The sequence below is a fragment of the Camponotus vicinus genome, unplaced genomic scaffold (assembly GCF_025532165.1).
Source record: "Camponotus vicinus isolate PSW18456_S1 unplaced genomic scaffold, iyCamVici1.0 SCAF_1, whole genome shotgun sequence".
NCBI lineage: Eukaryota > Metazoa > Arthropoda > Insecta > Hymenoptera > Formicidae > Camponotus > Camponotus vicinus.
The window spans coordinates 18176240-18201871 of NW_028141945.1; the positions used below are offsets into that span (position 1 = coordinate 18176240).

Genomic DNA, 25632 nt, shown 5'->3' on the forward strand with positions numbered 1-25632 from the left:
AATTTCTCAGAAAGGATGTGTGTATATATGGAAAAAGAAATTGAAATGGAAATTTATTAATAAAAGTTACCTCACGGACTGCGTGTATACAATTTTATTTTGTAAATGTCAATTGAGAATTATGTTACTATTACACGACTGTCTTCACTTTCATCAATATTCAGGAAGCACGCAATTATGTTACTTCGTTATAACTTTGAATTTTTTTAATTCTTATTATTTTCGCTACGTGATAAAAGATTTTTTTCGTTAAGTATCAATGTAGAAGGAATACAATGCTGATTTTATAATTTTGATAGATTTCACTTTGTGCTACATACAGAACATACAGCTGAATATCATAGCATATAAGTTTAAATGTGCATGTATGTATGTCAGAACCGCTAGAATAATTAAAGAACAAATGAAAATTATTCCTGCCAATAGTCAATATTACCTCTTTAGGAAGATACCCTTTCTTATATTTTAAAATTTATATTTATAAACTTTTCTTTTAAATAGAGAGAAGATCTATGCGTATACATATAAAAGATTTACGGAGATATTTCGCATGAGGAATTTGTTTATTCTTATCTACAAAGCATTATCACCAATGCATCACATGTTACAACATTACAATCGACTTAGAAAATATATCTTTAATCCTAAGATTCATTAACAAAGAGGCAAGACAATAGCAGGCCATGATATTTCTTTAAGTCAGCTTTAAAATTGTTCGACACATGTATATTTTCTACTTTCTTTTTTTCTTCCTACTAGACGAAGAGACTATAAATTATCTCCCAGCGGAGAATATTATAAGGATATATCCAAGAGGGACGCCGAAATTGATCAAAAAAATCCTCTCATGCTCAAAATTGCGCTTTTTGCTAGCGAGCATTACAGGAACTGTCTTCTTAAATTGCGCAAAAAAAACGCAGAAAATAAATATTAAATAAAACAATAACACAAATTAAATCGGATATATCTAATATGTACATAATTACATGTGTAACTTCGTCACAGAGATGTTAAAAAATAGATATTAAAATTGAAAAACAAATATATGCTCCCTCCAATACTTCTGTGCATAAAAATTAAACATTAGCAAAATAATTAAATTGTTTTTTTTCTCTATTCCAAAGCAATGAAATTACATTAAGCATATAATTTCTGAGACAATCCAATTAATATACAATAAATAATATAATATCGTAGAATGAATTTTAGTATAATTGTTAACTTTTCATGGTATATAATTTCGGATTCAATAATACAAGAATAATTATATGTGTCCAAAAAATGTTTATAAAAAGTATTTTGTTAAAATTGCGTCACATTTGGAGGGAACATAAAAATGTTGTTTACAATTTTAAAGTGCGTTTCACATAGGAAGACTCATATATACTCAGAGATTTAGGATACAATCGAAAAATCTGCCATACAAAAATATATATATATATATACTCTGTAAAGTCTAAAACAGATCTTTTTATAGCTACGCGCGGGATCTTGGCAAGCAAACGAAATGGATTTATGGACGTGACGTAACGTTAAAATGTTTCGGCATCGTCGCAATCGTGTGTGTCATGACCGAACATCTCACAGTTTTCGCAATACGGCCTCTCCACGGATTGCTTCTTCGACTTCGGCACTTTCTCCGGAACTCTATCCGAAAAATCCTGAGCCTGCCGGGGACAGTCTTCCGTCTCGTGCAGATCAAACCGATCGCAAATATCACAGAACATACGGGGCGTTGCCGTTCGCTTATCCAGCGTGCTTCGAGTATAATCCTCGGCTTCGTTAGCAGGGACCCCCATCTCGAGAACCTCGATCTTACACAACAGACTTTCGTTTTTACGTTGCATATCAACTATTACGGAGTTCAAAAAATCTATCTGACTCTTTGCGGTGTCGTTCTCTTCTTGCAACTTCGCGACAATATGTTGTTGTTTCATGTCACCTGTCCCATCATAAGTATTTTTCAAATTTTCATGCGACAGTTTCAACTGATTTGTCGCTTCCATCCACTTCGCAGTGACCTGCTTGTTCTCCTTCTCCAACCGACTTAGCTCGCTCAGAAGTCGCATCTCTTCTGTCTTGGCGACATTCAGCTTCTCTTGCAGATTCTGGACATTTTTCTTCACTTCCTTCTCATTATTTTCCATAGTTCTTGCCATATCGGCTTGCTCCTTCAACTGCTTCTCTAACGTGTTCATTGCATTTTGCAACTCGTGGATCCGCTTATTCGCGCCACTCAATTCAATCTGTTTAAATTTGGTTTCCTCATTTCGCGACTCTTGTTCTGCTTTGATCCTTTCCACCTGCATATCTTCCAAAGCCTTCATTTGCGCCTTTATTTTACCGATAATAGTCTCTTTATCATTTAAATCAGATTTGTGCCTATCAACAGCGTCCTGAGATAATCTCAATTTTTCTTCTAGCTCTTTATTTTGCCTATTCATGTCTTCAACTTCCTTTTGCTTTGTTACAATCTCACATTCCAACGAATTTCGTAACTTCAGCATTTCTTCCTTCTTAGAAGTTTCCGATTCCTTTATCGTAACTTCCATCTCTGCCAGAAGCTTCTCTCTCTTGTCCAATTCCTCGTGCAAATTCGATGATTGAGTTTCCAAGGACTTTACTGAATTTTCCAAAGCAGTTTTATCTTTAGTCAATTCATTTATCACGCTTTGTTTCTGTGCAGCTACTTCTTGTGCGTTTTGCAATTCATTGATGCTACGAATAAGCTCCTCTTTCATGGAAGAGGTTGTAGAGTCCATCTCAATTATTTGTGCTTGTGACTTTTTCATCTCTGCTCTTGCCTTCGACATCTCATCCGTCTTATCTCCAATTATTTTTTCAGCGTCCTTTAATTTGCTGTTCAATTCCTCTATTGTGCTGGTCATGGTATTTAAAGATATAGTTAAATTTTTATCGACTACCGCTTTATCGTTAACCAAAGTATCGTGTGTCTTTTGCAATTTTGATAATTTATTTTCTGCATCCTGTAACTTCAATTTCTTCTCCTGAATCAAGTCCTCTAATTTTGATGATTTATCCGATTCGGTTTTCAGTTTCTCTGTTAATTCCTCAATTGACCATAGATTCGCACTTTGATTGGCTTCTAATTTATTTTTCAACTTTTGTAACTTTGTTATCTCGTCGCGCGAAGTTGTTAATTCCGTCGACAAGTCCACAATTTGTTTCTGGAATGAGGATATCTGTTCTTTATGGGAACTTTGCAAGGTTTTGTGGTCCTCGCAAAGATTAACAATCTCTTGTTCTTTCTTTGTCAATCTTTCCGTAAGATCAGCGATTTCACCAGATTTCTTCTCCAAACTTGTTTTAATATGTTCGCTTTCCTCCAACTTTGTCAATAATTCATTTTCTCTTTGTTTATATTCGCGAATTTTCTCGGCATAGTCTGCATTTGATTTTTTAGTATCATCTATTTGTGATTCTAAGGTTGATTTTTCCGAGCGCAATTGCTCAACTAACGTTGCATTTTTATTTGATTCCGTCTCAGTGTTGAACAATTTTCCCTCTGTTTGTCTTAACGTAGATTCTATATGGAAGATCTTTTCGCGAGCTTCGTCTAGCTCCTTCTCTTTTTTCCGCAAGTCTTCATTATATTTTGATAGCTGTTCCGATGAATCAGCAGAGCTACTAATCGCATTCGCCACATCACTTTCCTACAAGTGGATTAAATTATGCATTTAATAAATTGATAATTAATCATCAAGCAATCATTCTTTGTATACTAACCAGTTTTTCCTTTTGCAACGATAATTGCGATATTTTCTCTTCTGATCTTGCGATCTGTTGATTCAAATTCTGCATGTTTGACTCGAATACGCGAAGTTCGCTTTCCAAATTCGTTTTCGTTTGTTCAGATAACGTGAGAGCATCTTGCAACTCTAAAAGATATAAAAGTAGTCTTGCTTCATAATTTTTTTTCAAATTTCATGTTTTTAAATAAAAAAAATATAAATTATAATAAAATATTTATTCTGTATTTTATATAATTTTAATCTAATTTTTTCTTTTAATGTTTTTAACAAGCTATATCTCACGTTTAATTTTACCTGAAGTCTTTTCGAGAAGATGTTTAATCTCCTCATCCTTGCTCGCTATGATTGCCTTTAAATCAGCAATGTCTTTTTCCAGTTTAGCAAGCATCAAAGCTTTCTGCGTGATGTCAGCATTTATCTCATCGATATATTTAACTTTTTCATTAATTTGGGCCTCGAAACGTTTAGTTATTTCTTCTAATTGCGCCACGCTAGCATTTCGCAGTTCCGCGAGCTCTCGGTCTTTCACTCTCAGCTCTTCGTTCAATTTATTTAATTGTGCGGTAGATTTTTCTTCGGAGGCAATTAAACTAGCTAAATTTTGCTCCTGAACCGATAAGATAGCAAGAAAATAAAATCTTGAATGTTACATTCGTATAAAATAAAAAAAAGATGTGCTCACCAACTGTTGCTTCTCGTGAACTATTCTTACATTGTCGTCACTCTTGGCTCTATAATCTTGAATCTGTTTCGTCAACGCATTGTTACTTTCTTCGGCCAATTGGAGTTTCATACTTAACTCTGTAAAATATACGCGATAAATTAGATAAGATTTTATCTCGCCAATTTCTTTATTTATATTATTAGTATTTATTATTATATATTTTATGGCTTATTTATAGAATGGAAAAGTTATTGTTGTAACAAATTAATTGCTAGATATCAAGAGAGATATTTAAAAATTAAGAATATTAAATAAATATAAAATAAATAAAAGTTATAAGAAAAATTTAAACTTCACAAAATATATAAAATTATTTGCAACTGTAGTAAAAGATAATTTTTTTCAATTTTAATAATTAATCAACTTTTTCGATTAAGTAATTTTCATGGTACCTACCTTCCAACTTTCGTAGAGCGTCAATCAGTTCTTCATCCTTCTTCTTACGAAGCTCTCGTTCAGCGGCCAATTCGACCAATAATTTCTCGGTCTCAGACACTCTCTGACTGAGTTGTTGCGAGACCTCTTCGATTTTCGAGTCCTTCGCACGCAACTGTTGTTCGAAAGACTCTGAAAGTTCATGGATATGCTTAATGTTCTCGGTTTTTAGGCTTTCCAGGACCACGTTCTGCTGTTCTAACAGCCTCTTGGACTCGTTCTCCAACTCCTCGGTCTTTACCTTGATCAATCGATCTCTTTCTTCGATTGTCTGTCGATACTCTGACAGCAACGAGTCTTTCTCACTCGCGCTCTCTCTCTTTATCGTTTCGATCGTTTCTTTCGACTTTCGTAATTCCTCGCTCAACAAATTCGTACTCTTTTCGAATTCTTGTTTCATATTTTCTATCAATGTTTCTTTATTCTGCAGGCCTTGTCTAGCCGCTTCCAATTCATCTTTCAGATGATTTTCGGATTCGCTGTGCGACGTGTTCTCTTCCAGCGTTTTATTCAGCACAAGCTCCAGTTGCTGGATACGCTCCATGCATTGGTTTAGCGCATTTGATTTTACTTGCATTTCCTCCTTCAAGTTATTGTTAATTTCCTCTAAGCTTTGATTGCGACTCTCCAGATCTAAAAATTCGATCCAGTTAAGTGGAAGTCGAGAAAAGAAGGCGAATAAGATCGCATAAATTTTAAATGTAAAAGATTTTGGATATGATCGCGCCTAAATCTAAGGATTATCACGGATTACCATGAATTTGAGAATTGTGCGAGCTGACTGTGCAGCTGATTTCGTTACGCAGCCGTGTCAATTCTTCCTCGGCTTCGAAGAGTTTAATACTATCGCGTTCCAACTGAACGGCGCGCTCTCGTCGCTCCTCAGCGAGCTCTTCTTCGAGTTGCTTGATCCTGCTTTCATTTACAGTATTTATGACCTAGCATGATAAGGGAAGCTGTTTAGTCTTTAAGAAAGTACAAAATACATAGCATATTCGCGTTTCGAGTATTATAACGTATAATTTTCTCCATTATATTAGAAAATATAAAATATTAATCTCGTGAAAAATAAATATTTTGTTTTTTAAAGAACTCATATAATAATATAATGTGTAATCATCTAAAATAAATTATATGTATATTTGGTTTTGTTTAATATTTTATTTGTGTAGGAACCTATTTTTTTTAAATATTATTCAACATAGACTTTATAAATCATATTTTCTTAAATTTAAGTAATAGCACTTTGTAATAAAAATTAATCATCTAAAATTACAAAATATTTATTACTATAGAATATTTGAATTCATTGTGCAATTTTTTATAATATCGAAAAAATTATATATTTAGAATAAAATTGATAATTAAAAAAAAATTATATATTTAGAATAAAATTATATATTTAGAATAAAATTGATTTTAAAATAAATAAAATATAAATAAATATAAATAAATATAAATAAAATATATAAATAAATAAATAAAACTTGAAATTTTAATTATTAAAGTTTTTATTATGTAAGAATTAATATGTAAGTTTGTTAAAATAACTTAAATAACTTGTTTAAATTAAGTTTGTTAAAATAACTTAAATAACTTGTTTAAGTAAGTTTGTTAAAATAACTTAAATAACTTGTTTAAATAACATAAATAATTTTTGAAAGAAATATTATTTTAAATTAATAATAATTATGGAGATAATAAGTGTATTAATACTCGAAAGCGCATATATTGAAAAAAGAAAGCACAATATGCAAAGCACAATGATTGTCGATATGTAAAAAACTCAATGTTTTATCAGGTTTAGTGAATAAAAGAGATAAATAACTGTACGCGTGTATTCAAAATGCAAAAAAAATATATATTATTCGATTTTGATATTTGAGCGTACGAACATGTATCACAAACAAAAAATATTGAAAAAATATTATTTAAATAATATAAATTGCTTTGAAATACAAAAACTAAAAAGAAAGCCAAAATACAATGCATATAATAAATAAATAAATAAATAAATAAATGCAATAACTATAATTAATAAACAAGTAAATATAACGCTTACGATATTATTTTATAGTTATAAAATTAGAATGTAAAGTGTTCTACACAATTACGGACAATATTTGTGTAACATATTTTAATTATATTAAAAATTAGAGCTTAGAAAAAATCCTAATATAACAATATCGAAATTATACAATAATTCTCGAGTTGTAAGCCATTAGAATTGAATAATGCAGTATCATGTAGAGTTTGAAATTCCGTTCAAATCCATATTAACATAACTGCTTACAAGCATACTTTGTTATTGTAGTCCAAGTTTTTTGTTAATTATTAATGTTGGATTAATTATTCCGCTTATAATAAATTTATTATAAATTTGTAAAATTTAGATTCGTTATTACCAGAAACAGAAAGATATTTCCTCTTTTTTAAATTTTGTTTTAATTTTACATTTTTCGCGACGTAAAAATTTAAAGAAAAGCAATGTAAGACAAAAATCATTTATATAAATATTTCTTGAAATAAAGTTAATTTTTTATTCTTCAAATATGCATTAGATTTAATAATTTCTTTTAGATGAAATAATTAATCGCGCCACCTAAATTTTCATTAAAATTGAAATGCTTTAAATTATTTATGTGTATAATAATTGAAAATTGCCATTAATAATCACAACTTGCTAATATCTAACAATAACAGAGATAGTAATATCTATTTACAAAAAGGAACTCAGAGAGAAAAATGTAATCAGTAGAGTTGTAAAAAAAATAATAGATCGATATTCTCTCTCTCGTATAAGCACAATTATAAAGCTGAGAATGCAAGTTCTTTGTAATTATTTCATTAGCGATTAACTCTTACTGCTCATAATGTAAACTATTGTCTTATTTCGACATTTTTATATTAAGATGATTTTCCAGATTCTAATTAATCTTCAAAATATGTTATTATAAAGTACGGTAATTGCAGAACACATTCCAATAGCTTTGTGCATATAAAGCATGTGATTTATGAAGCTCTCTCAATTACATAACAGCAAAAGCGTGATTAAATTAATATTGTTAAATTAAGATTTCAATTGTGCCACATTAAAGTCGTGACAAAAGTACTCATTAACGATATATAATTTGTACACAATTTATAATTAAAAAAAAACTTTCTTAAATGCTCGATGCAAATATATTGCACATGTTTCTTTCAAGATTAATAGGACTTCGATATAGCTGTGTAATTTAGCGTTGTTAGTACGGTGCAAAATTAATCAGCGATAGCGTTTTTCTTTGCGTTTGTCGCGCATTGTACACATCAATTAGCTCTTCGATAAAAGCTCTGCGACGAAATGCAAAGATGCAGGTATAGACTGATGATTAGATTAACGGTGCTGAAAAACTGGATCACTTCTGCCAAGGACCGTCGGATACTCACACTTTGCTCAGATCTCTCTTTCTGAAAATAAACGGTAAGTTTGCCAAATTAACCGAAGAACTGAATGTATTCTTTTCTCTTCAAAAAATTACAGATTTTTCCTTTTTCGTTCGAGATTGTTTAATGTAAAACTTAAAATTATAGGAATTATAAATTAAAAAAATAATTTTTCCAGATTGATATTTTTGCTGAGTTTTATATTTGCATATATAATTAACGCATCAAGTCCAAAATAATCTTTTATTCAAAACAAGGGATAAGTTATACTTTTGCGCGCTGCGAAAAGTTACTGGGCTAATTCTGAGCTCTCTGCCAAGTTGCCAAGATGTAGCCAAGCACGCGTGTGTTGTAACTTACATCACCCGCCACCGTTTATCCCATTCGAACGAAAGCAGTGTACAATATTTATCGCGAATAATATACAGGATCATCTAACATTATGGGATTTTCAGGAGAATTCATGTTTATTAATTGGAGCAAAAACGTATTTTTGAAGAAAATTAAAATAATGTAACAAAAACTTGAAAATTTAATATTATTCGTCCTTATTAAATATCTAAAGTATGTTCCATAAAATTTTCTCTCACAGGTGAATTTTACATTCATAAACAAAAATTACTATTAAAATTACTAATGAAATTACTATTAAATTATAATAAAATGAATAAGAATCTGTGAGACTGTTATTATTGTCAGATGTAAAACAAGTTGACAAATAGCGTGGATATACTTACCGGGTATTCCGAGTATTTTAACGAGATACTCAGCCTTTATCATACTTGATAAATAATCATAACTATGTATATATACTATGTTTGATATTAACGCACGAACATACCTGTATGTCGTCTTTATTCACGGATTCCTCTTCAAAGCGGAAAAGAAGATCTTCGCACTTCCGTTTCTCCTCTTCCAGCTGTACCATCAATCCGTTTCTCTCGCTGACGAGTTTGTTGACAGTGAGCTCCGCTTCGCTGACCGTTTGTTGCATCTGTTCGCGATACTAAACATCGTCAACGACGAAGAAATGGAAGCAAAAAAAATAAAACTCAACAGAACAGAAGGATTTCGAAACTGAAACAAAACTCTTTGGCAATCCAAAGTTTCAATTTATCACGTCGATAATAATTTTGGATGTACGATAGAATTTTGCTAATAAAATAATAAATCAATCAATAATAAAAATAATTATAATAATTATAATAAAATAAAATAATTATAATAATTATTATAAAAATAATTATAATAATTATAATAAAGCAATAATAAAATATATATAGGGTGTGCTTCCAGCACATGCAAAAATAAAACATAATAAGCGACGCGGTATTTCGAAATTCCAGATCTTTTAAAAGTTCACCAAGTTTTTCCATAATCCTTAATTTAATTTAAATATCTTACCTTATCGTACTCTTGTTTGATGGAAAGCGCCGATTGCTCCGCTTGATCAGCTTGACTCGCTACTTTGGTGACCCTTTCGCGCTCCAAATCCCGTTGCTTTCGCAGAAGCACTATCTCTTGCTGCTTCTCTTTCAGAATGTCCTAAAACCACGAGTTAGGTTCTAATTCAAAGTTACACAAGTATCGTGAAGAATTTCTAAGAAAGGATTTTAGGAAAAGAATCGTTCTATTGTATTATTAACGCGCGATAACGTACATTTTCAACTATATTTCCATCTTAATTATAATATCTATCTTAACAATCATTTTAATATATTAATATTATTTATATGGAATTTACGCGGTAAATAATCTAACATAAATTATAAGCGATGGAATTGACGTAAAGAAGAAACGCAGAGCTGAAATAATCTATTTCTCGATTTTCTTCGGTATACTTTTCATCAAATCTATCGAGCAGGCTAAAATAAAGCAAAATGCTTCACTTATTACGTCATAAAAATTTTTACAAACTAGTGAAACAAGCTTGTGATACTAGAAATACTTATTGAGTCTCCTACATCGATATATCTCTATAAAATTTTTTACAAAAGCCGCGAAATGTCAGACTAAAACAAAGGTATAGATAAATAAAACAATTCTCCTGTCGCATTGTATAAGTTTATAAATGATACACGAGCAAAATAAATAAAAAATACTGTGTCAAATAAAATTGACATTAAATTTCTCAAATATTAAATTGGAATTAAACCATTAAATTAAATAATAGTTAGTCGAAATAACAATTGTCAGAATAATTGTTATGCAACAACTTTGCTGCGCTATCATCTAGTTTATTCGAGTTTTTAATAAAGCGAAATAGCCATTAAAACACGCAGATGACGATCTGGATCGACAACGTGCGATTAGCAATACAAATCAAGAGTAAACACGTTACATCGCATTATCCGATCGAGTTTGATTAATCGATTCGATGATGCTGGTCGTCGTTTCTACGCCAACGCAAATATTACGATCGGACTTATATTTAACTGGTCGTAGAAAATGTTTTCGTGATATAAATTAATCCAGCTGCCACGATAATCTCATACGATATCGCCAAAGAAAAAATGCATCGGAAGCAAAAACGACAAACTGTTAATTATCGCGATGAAAGAAGCGAAAAGATATACTCACCCAGAGTCTAAATAAAGAAAAGAATTTACGAGGGAGAGAAAAAGAGGATGTAGGATTTTATTAACATTATATACACACTGATCGACTATATATTACAAGCTCCGACGAGAGCGATGACAATAAATTAATAAATAAATAAACGCAATCATACACAGGGCGACGTTAACGATCCTCGCCAATCGTCTAATTCGACTCGCTAATTATCCTAATATACGAAACTAATTGCGAGCGATAGGGGTGACTTATCAGCGATCGCTTCTAATTGGCGGGGATAATGAATTAATCAGGAGCTATTATTGGAGTTACGGTCTCACCTGCAGTGAATCTCGTGAAATAAGTGATGACATGCGCATGCCAGGCCTCTGCAATTTTCATGTAAACGGAAACAAAAAATAAATAAATAAATAAAGATAAGATCGTGCACAAAAGTCTTAACGGCAACCTTAGATAACAATTAATAATACATTAATCTCGCAAATCAACGCACGTTAAGATACAATAATTTTTGTTAAAGAAAGAAGGAAAATGTACAGGCTGTCTATAAAAAGCGAAAACGATGACTACAATTTACCGTAATCGACCTTTAAGAAACTCAGCAGAATTTAAATCAATTCAATTCAAAGAATTTAAATTAAAGTGAAGAATTCAATACAAGAAGAGATTGACATTTAGAATAATATTTTAAAAATTAATTTTTTAAATTATAATAAATCTTATAATAATTATAATAAATATAATTATAATTATAATAAATCTTATAAAAAATTATTATTATTATTCTTTTCTTGTATTCTCAATTCTACATTTTTAAATTCTTCTCTAAATGTCATATACAAGAGACTGTGTCTATTTTTACAAGAACTGTTTAATTTAAATTCTTCTGACTTTAGAATTCTTTTGGCTTTAGAAAATTTCTGGGATGTTTAAAGAAAAATTTAGATGCAACGAGTTCAAGAAGAATAAATTAAGTCTTCAATTTTCAAAGTTTAGATTTTAGAATTTAAATTTTAGAAGTAAAACTCATTTAAATCTCTTATTAAAATTTAAACTCAAGTAAATCCTAAATTTCTAAAGTCAAAAGAGAAAAATTTAAACAATTTCTTGTGAAAATAAATATAATTTCTTATTTATAATATTTAGAGAAGAATTTAAAAATGAAGAATTGAGAGTACAAGAAAAGAATAATTTCAATAAAATTTATAGAATCCTTCGTAAATTGAATTAAAAATCATTGACCAAGTCTTATTTCAGATCTTTTTCGTAAAAAAAAAGTCAAACGAACACACGAAGGTTTCCCACGAGATGGTTCTTTAAAGGAAAAGACTGATTACAAGATTAAAGATTGATTACATCGAACATCATCAACGAGAAACATCATCAGCAACACACTCTACAGTTAAATAATAGAAAAATAGGGCTGACAGCGATGACAGATGCACCTCCTCATTCCCTTATTCCGGCATGGTGAACCTTACCCTCGTCGTGCCGATCGACGAACTAGTTTTCGCGTTGACGCTGGCGATGCTGGACGCGAGCGAGTCGCGCGAACCGCTTCTCTTCTGGAGGCTGGAAACGTTAACGGCGGTGCCGCCGCTCGGCTTGTACACCATGGACGATTTTCTGGCGGATGGCGACCTGCTGACCTTGTGTGGGACCGTGAACAGGCCGTGCTTGGGCGAGCATTCGAAGTATCTGGATCAACGGGTGGGTTAGTTCCGCGGGGTCTCTCGGGAACGCACGGATTGCAGAGAATAAGGGGAGATTATGCGAACTATGCGTGTCTTGATCATTCCAAGCGTTTTCGAAATCGTGCATGCTCTGGTGACGGAATCGAATGAAAGAGGAACTATTGGAGAGATTCCTAACATTGTTGCGTAGGAAATTGGAAAAGTGGAAATATTTTTTCTCTTACACACTTTAAATTAAAAATTAAAATTCTCTCCTTACATTAAATTCGAGATTATGCTCGACATTCGCACTTGATTAATTATTAATAATTTTTGAATTTTAATTAAATTAAGAAGGGAAAGAGAAAACACCTTTTAATGATCTTTCATGCAACTAGCAAGCTCAATGATTTTTTGGAGAGCAACTGATAGTTTGCTCTGATCGCGAAGACATCTCGTGCAGTAAAGGATGCGATGAAGGGAAAGGGGGATGTTTTTTGACGAAATTCGACAAGGAAATGCACACCTTTTCCCGTTGACGGAGCCGTCGTTTTTACCGAGCGGCTCGTCCAGTTCTACACCGTACCATTCACCCCCGGCGAAATGCGTGGGCCCTTGATACTTGAGCACGCCAGTTTTGCTACCCTGTATCGACGATACTATCACCCGATCACCTATCTTCAGCTCATCCTTCTGTGACATCGACGAGGACAAGCTTGTCGTTGATACATCTGCGCTCACAGTTTTTAGCGATCCGCGATCAATAATAGTGATTCATGCTTAAAAGCCACGTGAGCTGATTAATTTTTCATGTAAGAAGAAACTAAATCATACAGCTCTGTCTCACATGCTTCTAATATATAAAATATATATTTATTGTATTTTATTTCTTAAATATTCGCTACGAAAAAAATTTATTATTTTTAACTTAAATTAAATTTATAATTTTTTTATACAAGATAAAAGAATGAAATATTATTTTTTTATTGCACGAAAAATTAATTGCTTTTCTGTGTTCTCGCTTCCTATGAATATGTAAATATTAATTAGTTTGATATATATTTTTGATTAATAAACTTATTGCACTCAAAATTATAAAGGATTTCTTTGCTTTTCTAAAAAATTAGATAACCTAGTTACTTCTTTTGTAAATAATTTTTACAAATAAAAAATAAAAGTATCTTCTATTGATGTAAGTGCGTTAAATTAAATTATTCTTTCAAAATTAAATAATAACATGTCGCAAAACTAAGTTATTTCTATATGCGATCAAAAAAACTAGATTTATCTCTTCGCCCTTTTACACTAAATTGCATACTTTACGTGGTAGCGTGTTTTTTAAAGCAACATCATAATGTTATAACTAAAATAATGATATTTATGCTCTTGAAGCTTCTAACGTATAACATGATCGACTAGCTCTTTCATCCCCTTTAGCTTTCCTTTTATTACTCAATTCTTAATATTATTAATATTATTAATATTTTATTATAAAATAATACATTTTTTTTCGATATAAATATGCGCTGCAACTTTTTAAATAAAGTATTTGTTTAAGGCTGATCTTTTTCTAATAATGTCGGTCATTTACTTAAATTTTAAATCAGCTGATATTTTTCTCGGATTATTTATCGGATATTTTAGGAATATAATAGGAAGGAGAGGGGGTGAAAGAGAGTCCAGATCGAGAAATTAAATAAAATTCGTGAATGGGGCGTGCAACGCTAGTTAGATATCTACGGACGTGGCGAGTATCTCTTGCAGCGATCCTTACTCAAAGACGGCGACATGGATTTGCCGAGATAGCTTCCCCTGATGCTTTCGGGTGGCGATGTCGGCGTCGAGGTCGTACTCGTTTGATAACCACCCAATGGTGCCCTGGTCAGCCTGGTCAGCCTCGAAAATATCCCTTTCTTTGGCTCGCACTGGAAGTACTGGCTACCCGCCACCGAACCGTCGTTCTTCCCTGCAGTTCAAGGTCGCGTCTTCTGTGAGCTTCGCCAATTTTTTCTTTCATAATTTATTTTTTCTAGCTCTGTCTATCTTTGTCAATTAAAGAATATGCCGATCTCTACTCGCGATTAATGGAGATTCTTTCGGAGGTGAAAGGAGGTATGATGTGGATTGTGCTGGATCTTGATTAGTCAGGACGAGACAGAAAAAAAATTCTTAAAAAATTCTTAAGATTTATGGATTTCTGATACTCGTTGGATCTCTTCAGGATTCCCTCCTAAGCTTTACGGTTCGTACGATCGGCTAAAATCGTTAGGGTAGTCCTTACCGATGGGCTCGTCCAAGACGATTCCTGCCCAGTCCCCAGGAGCGAACTTGGTCTCGCCGATGTAGGCGATTCTGCCGGGTTTCGTGCCGCCGACCCATACTCGATCACCGATCATAAAGCTTTCTGTGTCTTCGGTTAAAACGACGCTGGTATCTGCACGGGATCCAAGATGATTCTCTTTGAAATGCGACTATGTCGACAACATTATAATCCGACTAACTAACTTAAAAATATAATTTAAAATTTGTTTCCCCGCAAAAAAATTAGAAGTAAATCACAGTTTTGATGATAGATACTTTGATATTATTATAAATTCAGAATTTTCATAACTCACTTGATTTAAATTCTTTCTGAGAAATTTCAAATGTATAGTCTCTCAAGAAAATTTATTGAGACATTTATATATTTTAAGTAAGTAATGATAAAAGATATTTTAATTTAACAAAATTTTAGTTTTAATTACAGATAAACTATATTAAAAAAAAAAAAAAAAAGATGCTATAAATGATTATCAGACATAAACTTCTTAAAAATTTTTGAATTGCAGGAATTATAAGTAATATACCAATTATATATTAATTTATTAATTATTATTTTCCATATATATTAATTATTATTTTCGAAGTCTGCCAAACATTTATAAAATACTTACTGATTTTAAAAATCTGCAGATTTTTTCAACGTTATATTGAGCTAGTACTACACACATTTTTTAATTTTTATTTACTACAAACATTTTACACATGTGTAATATTATACCTACTATCTACATACATACAGGGTTTTCGAAAAGTCCGGAAACGGTCGAATATCTAAAAAATAAAGCATTTTAGAGAAAAATGTTTCAAATAAAAGTTGTTTGGTTTAAAGAGAGCTATAAAATGGTGGCAATGGTTTGACCTTGAATAGTCGCTGGAAGGTCACATGAAGGTCACCTTGAATTTTTTAAATGGAACACCCTATATATTTTTGCACATTCTTGTAGCTCATCTCGAGAGCTTTCCAAAACATTATAATTAAGTTAGTTTTCATTAAGTACTTTCCGAGTTATGAGGCTTGAAATAATTTCTTAATTTTACATAAACCGTAAAATATCTTGTAAAATATTCATTTTTCGATTATCTTACCTTAATACTTTTATGTACAAAATAATGAGAGGAATCAATTGGTGTAAAGAAAACACATAATTGTTTCGAAAGAAAAAATGTAATTTGCAATTAACAATTCCATATTTTTTTTCGAAACAATTTTGTGTTTTCTTTACACCAATTGATTCCTCTCATTATTTTGTACATAAAAGTATTAAGGTAAGATAATCGAAAAATGAATATTTTACAAGATATTTTACGGTTTATGTAAAATTAAGAAATTATTTCAAGCCTCATAACTCGGAAAGTACTTAATGAAAACTAACTTAATTATAGTGTTTTGGAAAGCTCTCGAGATGATCTACAAGAATGTGCAAAAATATATGGGGTGTTCCATTTAAAAAATTCAAGGTGACCTTCATGTGACCTTCCAGCGACTATTCAAGGTCAAACCATTGCCACCATTTTATAGCTCTTTTTAAACCAAACAACTTTTATTTGAAACATTTTTCTCTAAAATGCTTTATTTTTTAGATATTCGACCGTTTCCGGACTTTTCGAAAACCCTGTATATGAATATAATGCAAAACAAAAATGTCACACTATACAAACGACACCATCAAACTATTTTCTTACAAATCTACAACATTTATAAATTTATAGCTATATTTTTGAAGTTTTATATTTATTCAATATTGTTGTAAAAGCGGAATAATTTTGAATTTCGCTATAAAATCCGGTTTTGCAACGAATGTCTTGCGAAATTAAACTTCAAGCGGTTTCAAAATTATTGTCACCTTTCTCGCAGGTGCAGGGATTTCATAATTGCATTGCGATCTCCGAGAACATAGAAAAATTTGAAAGTGCCACTTACCTGACCCTCTTCGCAAGCTAGCCTCGTCTATTTGACGGCCGCGCGATTCCCAAAGAGGCTCCATCTGTTCTGCCGTTGTCATGCAAAATAACGCAAATCATAGCAAAAACGAAAATAAAGAACAGTGTTTCTCTCGCGCGAAAGATGTTTTACTTGGTCATATAATCGAGAGTCCATCGTTTAATTAAAACTTGTCCCAATCAATTTTAATTAACACTAATTGAGTTAATGATAACACAGGTCTGCGAAATTAAGGGTATTAAAAGTTGTTTAAGAATTATAGGTGGTTTCCTATACGTAATTTTGTACGCTGAATACGAATCTGGTCGCAAAAATTGCCTATTACATTAGATTTTTCAGATAAATAGAATAAAATGGCCAAAAAATGACGATTTTCTGATTCCTATATTCATAAAAATATTACAAAGAAAACAAATTATTTCCTATATTTTAATCGATGGTTTCATATAGTACTATCTTTTCTCTTTAAAATTAATTTTTATTTGCCAATGTGTGATTTTTTCTCGCCGAGATATATATTAGTTAGAAGTTATTAACTTTTTTTCTTGCTTTTGAAAGCAAAGGAAACCTCCGAAAAAAATCGCACATTGATAAAAAAAAATTAATTTTGAAGAAAAGGCTAAAGCCATCAGTTAAAATATAGGAAATAATTTGCTTTTTTTTCTAACATTTTCATGAATATAACTGAAGTCATCATTTTTTGATTATTTTACCCTATTTATTTCAAAAACTTGGCATAATTTCTGCGGTCAAATTTGTATTCAGTATAAAATTACGTAGGAATCTACAATTCTTAGACAACAAAACCTCGCAAATCTGTGTAACTTGTTGTATAAACGTATTACATCAACAAGATAATATTTATCTAAGAATTTTCCCTCGCTCTCTTAATAATAATGAAAATATTGCGAAGATTAATATAGATTAATTACAAATTAATGCAGAATAATGTGGATGATTAATATATTAAATATAATATATACACATGCAATTTACATCAACTCGTTATTTTTTCAAGGTCAATTTGAATAATGTCGATAATAAATTTGGAGACATGTGATGTCGCCAGCTAGATCGCACAAAGTTGATTATAGCTAAGTTAATTACTAATAATTACGAAGTGAAGAGACACAACGGAAGATGACTCGGCGTGAAATAGATCAGGGCTTGGTTTGGTAATTGTCGTTGCGATACTCGTCATCGGAAGTTGATCACAATCAGCTCAAGACAGAGAGTTATGTAAAAGAATTGTTAATGACGCGTCAGGGTGTGTGCAGATGACGCCGATAAGATCTTGCGATTTCTAGCGCAATATGCAATCGTTCGAGATATTTTTAGATGATCGTTCATATCGCATCTTATTATTTCGATAAACCGATAAAAAGGAAAACACGTGCTTTCCTATCTCCATCACAAATTCTCCTAAAAAATTTATTTTTTCATTTTTATTTCTATATTTATTTATATATATCTTTCTATTTATATCGTTATATTTATACCTTTCTATTTATATATTGTATTTACATTATATTTATCTTTCCATTTATATCTACTTTTATTTCTATTTATTTTTCTATTTACATTTATTTCTATTTTTTTTAATTATTCATCAAAAAAGTACATTTAATTTTAAATTAATATAATTAATAATTTTATATTTTATTAAACTTTTAATATAATACTTAATAATTTAATATTTATATATAATAAATATAATATATAACTATATAAATATAATATATAAATATAATATATAATATTTATATATAAATAATTTGTATATAAATAAAAATATGATATAATAAATGATATAATAAATATATAACTTTAATTCTAAATTATTTTCTAAATTTTATTAATTCTATTAATTAATTTTATTAATTCTAATTTTTTTCTAAATTTAATGGACATTTATTTCTATAAATTCATCATGGATTTCCTCTCATATTTCTATATATCAATTCAAAGTCTAAGTTTCCACCAAGTTTCGCGATTTTTGATAGAAATATAAGGCAAAGTATCGCAGTTTATGTGACGATTACGCATCGGCATCCCAAGTTTCATCTTGTTAATAGTTTCGCGGCACGTGCCGCGAAAAAATCTCCGCAAAAGGAGTCGCTGGTATATATATGTCCGGGTATATCGTGGCGATTTTATCGCGATACTTGATTAATTATTTATGGAAAAGCGACGCGTGGGCGCGTGCCTTGTCGTAGTAGGTCGATCGCGTGGGTCGAAATCTCTGTTCGACGAGATGAAATCGCGATTACAAACCGCGGCGAGATATCTCCGCCGCAACCGCAGAGAGGCATTATTATGCATAAATCCCGGCAATTTTATCACACAGTGCAATCTACATTAAATGCGCTTTTTTATATGCGTATGTTGCTTTTTACTTTTAAAAACGCGAGCGAGCGATTGACGGTGCTTATTAATATTAAAAATGTGATCAGATAGACGTTCAATCGTAACATCGATGTGTGAAAAGAAGCAATAATAAACAAAATTATTATTAAATTTAACTATAATATATATATAAATAAACTCTGCTGACAAATTAAAGTGACTTTTTTTTATTTAATTATTAAAATGTTAAGAAACGTAATATTATAAAATTAAATAAATGTTTATATATATATATATATATATATATATATATATAAAATAAAATATAAAATTAAATAAATAAATATAATAAATAAATATAAAATTAAATAAATTTTTATATATATAAAATATATTTTTATATGTGAATTTTTATATATGAAAATGTAACATAATTTTGAAAAAATAAAAGATTACGAAACGAATCTTGATCCTCGATTAAGGAAACATTTATCCCATATTTTTATTAAGAAACATGTATTTCTTATTAAAACTTGCACGACTCGTTTATTTCCATATAATTTTTGTTGCCGCGTAAATTTATGCGAAACCTTGCGCGATTAACAATCTATGATTAGAGTCATACGTGATGTGCGTTGCACGATGATTCAATGATAGAATACACTGTATTTTTTAATTCGAGCGTGTTAACCGCATTTAATATATCAATGGGATCTGATGCAAACAACTGCGGCGCCATCATTCGTTCGCGAGTCTCTGTGAATTATTTTGCATCGCATAATGAATTGCCTTTACATTTTAAATCTCTATGTATCTTATAGCCTCTGATATGGGCCGCTAATTAATTGTATAATTGAATTATATAATTTCTACGAGATTCATTAAATACATATAATTGTTTCCAAATAATGTGTATCTCGAGAAAAATTTATGAAAAATTAATTGAATAATGTTAAAGTAATGTTAAAATAATAAAAAAATAATTTTATTTTTTTATAATATTAAATATAATATTAAAATAATTTTATTTTTTTTTGCTCAAAATATGATAAAAATACAATTCTTTCCTATAACATTTGTAACAAAAATTCTATAATTATATCATATATATCTTGAAATTTTAACATTAAAATAAGACAAAAACAATTTTTTTTAAATTTAAGATAAAATTTTTAGACACTGACCAAGATATATAGAATATCCGAAATAAACGATTCACTGTGGATATCATCGAATTGATTAATCTTACCAATACCGATTATCCCACGTTCTGAATCTAAGGTTAATAAGGTGTCAAGTGATCACTCGATATGTAACGTAATCTATAGAAACAGCCATCGCGAATACCGGCGCTTTGCTCCTTCAAGCGTGAATATTCACATAGATAAACAAGGTTAATAGCTATAGGGAGATGCTATTATTGCTATTACATGTAATCCATTCTGCATTGTAACAAGATTATGACGTAATAAACCAATACGATTAAGCAATTACAACCAACGTGTCAATAATTATGATATAATTAAATGATAGATTTATCTGCCGAATTGCAAAAATAATTTCGAATAAATAAAAAATAGAATTCTATATTCAGACAGATATATAATAAGTGGAATGCGACACGCCCTACACTTATATTATGCATACGTTACTCGGATATTTCTAATAAATAATTAGCTTTCAGGAATGGAATGTTTTTAAGATAATTCTTAAAATAATTTTATAATTAAAATTTATAATTTTTAAAATCGCGAGGATAAAAAGGGATGTACAACACAAGCTCGTCGCGTTACATTGCTACAATTTTAATAAATCACGTATGTGTTTAATAGTTTAATATTTACCGTAGACTTTCGTCAGACCACAGAATGGAAAGTTTTAAAACCGGCTTTAATATCTTGAATACCTTGTACAAATAGATGGGCAAAGCGACCCGAAATGAGCATAACCCATCAACAGAGCCTCACACGCTCATAAAACGTTTATCGCTCCATATTTAGCCGATAGTCACAGTTACGGTAAAACACCATGGTGATTACGTCATTACAAAGCGCCGAAACTTTTCTATTGGCTCGTTTTTTTTATTAATAAATTCTCGTTGAAAAAAATTAATTGATCAAAATCGAACGCGAACGAATAGAAAATCCATGATATTAAAATAAATCATATAATTTATACAGAATATCGCAAAATCTAACAATATGTATTTTAATGATGGTTTGAATATTTTCAGGTTGCATCCATTAATCTTAAATAAAGTGTTAACATCATTTCGCATTTTATTCCAATAGTTTTGCTCTTACACATGTTTGGCTAATTTTAAATCCAAAACTTGAATTTTTTTTAGAAATTATCATTGAAATTATTCTACAAATATTTTCATTATTAAAAAATATAATTATATATATGATAATTTAATTCAAATTTTCATTTAAATTTTATCAAAGAAAGCAAATTTATTTATTTACACCTCTGAAGATTAATCTATTAAACTAAAATTGTGTAAAAATTTCTTTTCACTCTTTCAATAAAAGCATTCGACATATTTCTTTCTTAATTTCATGTAAAATTTTAATAATTACATGCAATTTTTCTTTATGTATAAATACAGAATAAAATGAGAAACGAAAAGCAAATAGGCCTTGAGACTTTCGATCGAGTTGCGAAATTTGAGAAGATCGATCGATCTCTTACAAGAGGCACAGATGAGAGAAAAAGAAATGAAACGAAAGAAATCGAAAAAAAAGAGAAGTCGGGAAGAAAAGACGAAACTCGGGATGAAATCGCGGGCGCGAAATAAACACCAGCGGCTTGCATAATCGCAATGCGTCAGCCGACACGGCACGATTGTGCAGGGAAGGTAAATGCAATGGAGTTGCACCAATAAGGTAAGATACGTGCTCTGGATGTAACAGAGACGCGAAAACGCACTTTGCTCGTTACGCGCCGCCGCAAAGATGCACCGAGATCACAATGGGAACATAAAGCATGATAAACGTGTCTCATACCTGCTTCCACTGTATGCATCCAAAATAAAGATTGCGGGAGAAAAACCCAAAAAATAAAGAAAAGACACGGAAAATTTATAACTAACTTAATAAAACAAAATTTAGATTTTTTATGAAGGAAAGAAGAAAAAACATAATGAAGAAAATAGGAAGAATTCAAGTTTTTGAGCTTAAGAAAATGAGAAAAAATTGTAAGAAGTATATAATGGAAATAAAAGTTGACCAAGGATTGAAGAAAATATTATTTTTTAAAAGTTAGTAGAAGTAACATATTGCGAGAATTTTTTTCTCTCTTTTTTTCTTAAAAAAATTATTAATTATTATTATTGTCATCAAGAATTTATATAGATCATACGTAAATATCTTATTTCAGTTGACATGTGATAGCAACATTGCATAAGGATTAATTATAAATGAAGCATTTAAAAAAAATATATCTATGAAATTAAAATCGTTATTTCTGTGAGATTTATATACATTTTTAATTCTCGAGTTACCTATTAATTATATTTTGTCATTATTAATTATTTCCATTTTTCAAAAATCGGTTATTACTTAAAAATATGAATCACTCTCAATTAACAATAAGTATGATGAATCAAATTAGTCGGCGTTTACGGATCGCACATAGGAAAAAACTAGGAAGAAATATATATACATACATATATAATAAAATCGTAATAATTGAATTAAAAAGTAAAAATAAAAAATAAAAAAATAAATAATAGAACAATATCACACACATATAATTATTAATAGATACAATGTATTTGTATATTCACACACACACATGTATCTAATTATTATAAAATATTAAAAAATGTGTGACAATTAATTATTACCTCAAATTAATTACCTTAAAGTCAATTACTAAACCATTTGCTTCGGACCTTTGCGTTCAAGCGACTAACTTGATTCACCATAATTTTTGGCAAAAAATTGCGCGCCGAGATAAAAATATTCGTTTCCTTTTAGCAAAATAAGTAAAATAAACACTTTCACTACTCGTGATAAGTTTGAGCAAGTCGTTAATCATACAATTCTTGATAACTTTTTACTAAAGATATTTACCAGTTTTTTTTCTCGCGAGGGATGCGTTGTCGCGAACGGTCGAGGAACGACTCGCGCGGTCAACTCGCGGAGACTCGCACGCGTGTAAGCAAAGCTTGTTCACGAGCGCGATCCGTGGGCGTGCGTAGCGTTCTCGTGTGCGTAAGAAGTATACGCTGTGACGAATTTTAACGAGACGCGTCATTCGCAGTGCGTACTCCAGAGAGAACGAGTCGCTCGTAAAACAACATTAGTGCATGGGATACACGTCATACAACACGTGGAATCCTCTTCAGGACCCACTTTATGTAACAACGAATTACAGCACATCTGAATTAATAAATGAACAGTACACACCTCTCCTTTCTGTTATTTGTTTATTAATTTATTTATTAATTTCCGCTGTAATTCGTATATATGAGAAAAATCGATCTAACTTTGTGTAATAAAATAATCACGAGAAATAACGCTTGGCAAGATTTCTTGCCGCTAGAGATGTAGAGTCCTAAAAATTAGAAACAAATTCAAGAGAAACATAACTTCTGAGATAATTCTACTATTGTATATTATACAAATAAAAAATATAACAGATGTACATGTTCATTAATGTCTCCTTGATACCTGACTTATTTTCTGACTAGAATATTACTAGATGTCTACATTTTGTGTTGATCTGCATCAAAATATTTATACATCTTACATCCATTTCACAGAAATGGATAGCACATAATCAAACAAGATACTACCAAATAATATAAAACTGTAACAGGCATGCAATATGTACAAAATAAAATAGCACACAGTTTTGTCAAAGACTCACTGATCTTTGTAGTCACTGATTTCACTGGGGAAGGTGGTGGAATATCTGGTCTACGTGGCCTAGAGGAGCAAAGTCTTTCGATCTTTGACGGTGGTCTTATTCCTGACGGCTTTGGCTCTGATAATTTTGTCTCTGATAACTTTGTCTCTGGTTGCTCTGCCATTAACGGCTCTACTTCTGATAACTTTGACTCTGATGATTCTGCCTCTGGCTCCGCCTTTGATGGCTGTGCCTCCGACGACTCTAATTCTGACATATTGTCAGAATGTAATCACTGCACTACACTGTAATAATAATATTATACATTATTAGTAAAAGATGATAGTAAAATAAACAATAAAGGGACTTATAAAAAAAATAAAATAAAAATAGACACAAAAATGTATATATTTAATATATAAAATATATATAAAAATTAAATTTTATGTAAAAACTATATTGAAATAAAATTCCAAATAAATTCTAAATATGTTAAATAATATTTTATTACATGCAATATTAGGAAAAAGTGTAAAAGGAATAGATAAATTTCAATATAGTGTTAATTTTAGTAAATAATCCACAGAAAAATTGCAATGATATCTAAGAAAATATTCACCTATCTATATAAAATACAAATATCAGATAAAAAATATGAAAGTACGTGAAATTGAAATAAATAAAAAATTGAATATATCGGATGAAAATAAAATTGAATCAAGATAACACGATAAGACTACGAAAAGAAATTTTTAAATTAACAGTTAAACTTTCAAAATTAACAACCGATCGATCTAAAATTTGTTATGTCACGGAAAATGAGTCCTTGTCAGTTGTCGTATTTTTTCTTAGGAAGGGAAAAAAATAGCGCGGGTAATCACGAGCACTTGCGATTAAACGCTTGATTAAACGTCATTATTCACGTGACACGGTCAACCGAATGCGTGTTTTGACGTTATTATCGCTCGCGATGATAACACGCAAGCCATGCAAATAATTTCATGTGATAATTAATTTTTGAAAGATCGAGGAAAGTCACATTTGACGAGAGAGGGTTAACCTCAAGGGAACGATACGCGGACTCGCGTTCGCAAACGAAAAGGAAATGCGATCTCACCTGAACGGAATATTACTCGGGATGATTCGTGAAATCAACAAATTCACATTTCACTCGCGACGACGTAAAAAAGTTTACGCGATTTACGCACACGACGTAAAGCTCGCCCAACCACGACTCGCACAGAAAAAAATGACAACTGCCGCAACTGCCGCTGTAATCAGGCGTGCCAACTTATGACATGAGGGGCCTGTTCTTTTTAGCTGCACTGCTGCACTAGTGCAATTAGTTCGAGTGAAAGAAAGTATGTTTGTCTTTTTCTAACTTATTACACTAGTGCAGCAGTGCATCTAAAAAGAACAGACCCGAGATGTCCCTCGAATCGATCACATTCGAAAGACCATTTCAAAAGTATTATTATTATCAGAGTGAAGAATGAGAGGTGTCATGGCCCGCTTTTAGGTGATCCCTGAAAGCGATACGCCCTCTGTGGACCTTGAAAA

At 30.9% G+C, this 25632-nt stretch overlaps 1 protein-coding gene across 7 annotated transcripts; it reads right to left on the reverse strand.

Moving 5' to 3' along the window:
* Window positions 1-79: 79 nt before the first annotated feature.
* Clip-190 (Cytoplasmic linker protein 190) lies at window positions 80-25350 on the reverse strand. 7 transcript variants are annotated; one of them, XM_083077889.1, is made up of 17 exons: window positions 25190-25350; window positions 24094-24377; window positions 16849-16917; window positions 14887-15039; window positions 14380-14571; window positions 13132-13336; window positions 12414-12630; window positions 11253-11300; window positions 9763-9903; window positions 9200-9352; window positions 8362-8382; window positions 5687-5870; window positions 4894-5565; window positions 4456-4574; window positions 4068-4380; window positions 3748-3899; window positions 80-3674 (listed from the first exon to the last, which is right to left on the reverse strand). In XM_083077889.1, exons 2-17 carry the CDS (start codon window positions 24347-24349, stop codon window positions 1533-1535), a joined length of 5037 nt encoding a protein of 1678 aa, XP_082934015.1. In that variant the 5' UTR covers window positions 24350-24377; window positions 25190-25350; the 3' UTR covers window positions 80-1532. The 7 variants fall into 7 exon arrangements, with proteins under 7 accessions (XP_082934015.1, XP_082934014.1, XP_082934018.1 ...); XM_083077888.1 differs by having other exon boundaries at window positions 9200-9364; XM_083077892.1 differs by lacking the exon at window positions 16849-16917 and having other exon boundaries at window positions 9200-9364.
* Between the last annotated feature and the right edge of the window lie 282 nt (window positions 25351-25632).

What these genes read in the sequence shown, in the direction of transcription:
- Clip-190 (XM_083077888.1), bottom strand. Translation starts at nt 24,349, where the DNA reads ATGTCAGAATTAGAGTCGTCGGAGGCACAGCCATCAAAGGCGGAGCCA. An exon ending in CGTCTTGGACGAGCCCATCG is followed by an intron (nt 14,572 to 14,886) that starts GTAAGGACTACC and finishes CTTGAACTGCAG; the next exon opens with GGAAGAACGACGGTTCGGTG. An exon ending in CGCTCTACGAAAGTTGGAAG is followed by an intron (nt 4,575 to 4,893) that starts GTAGGTACCATG and finishes TATATTTTACAG; the next exon opens with AGTTAAGTATGAAACTCCAA.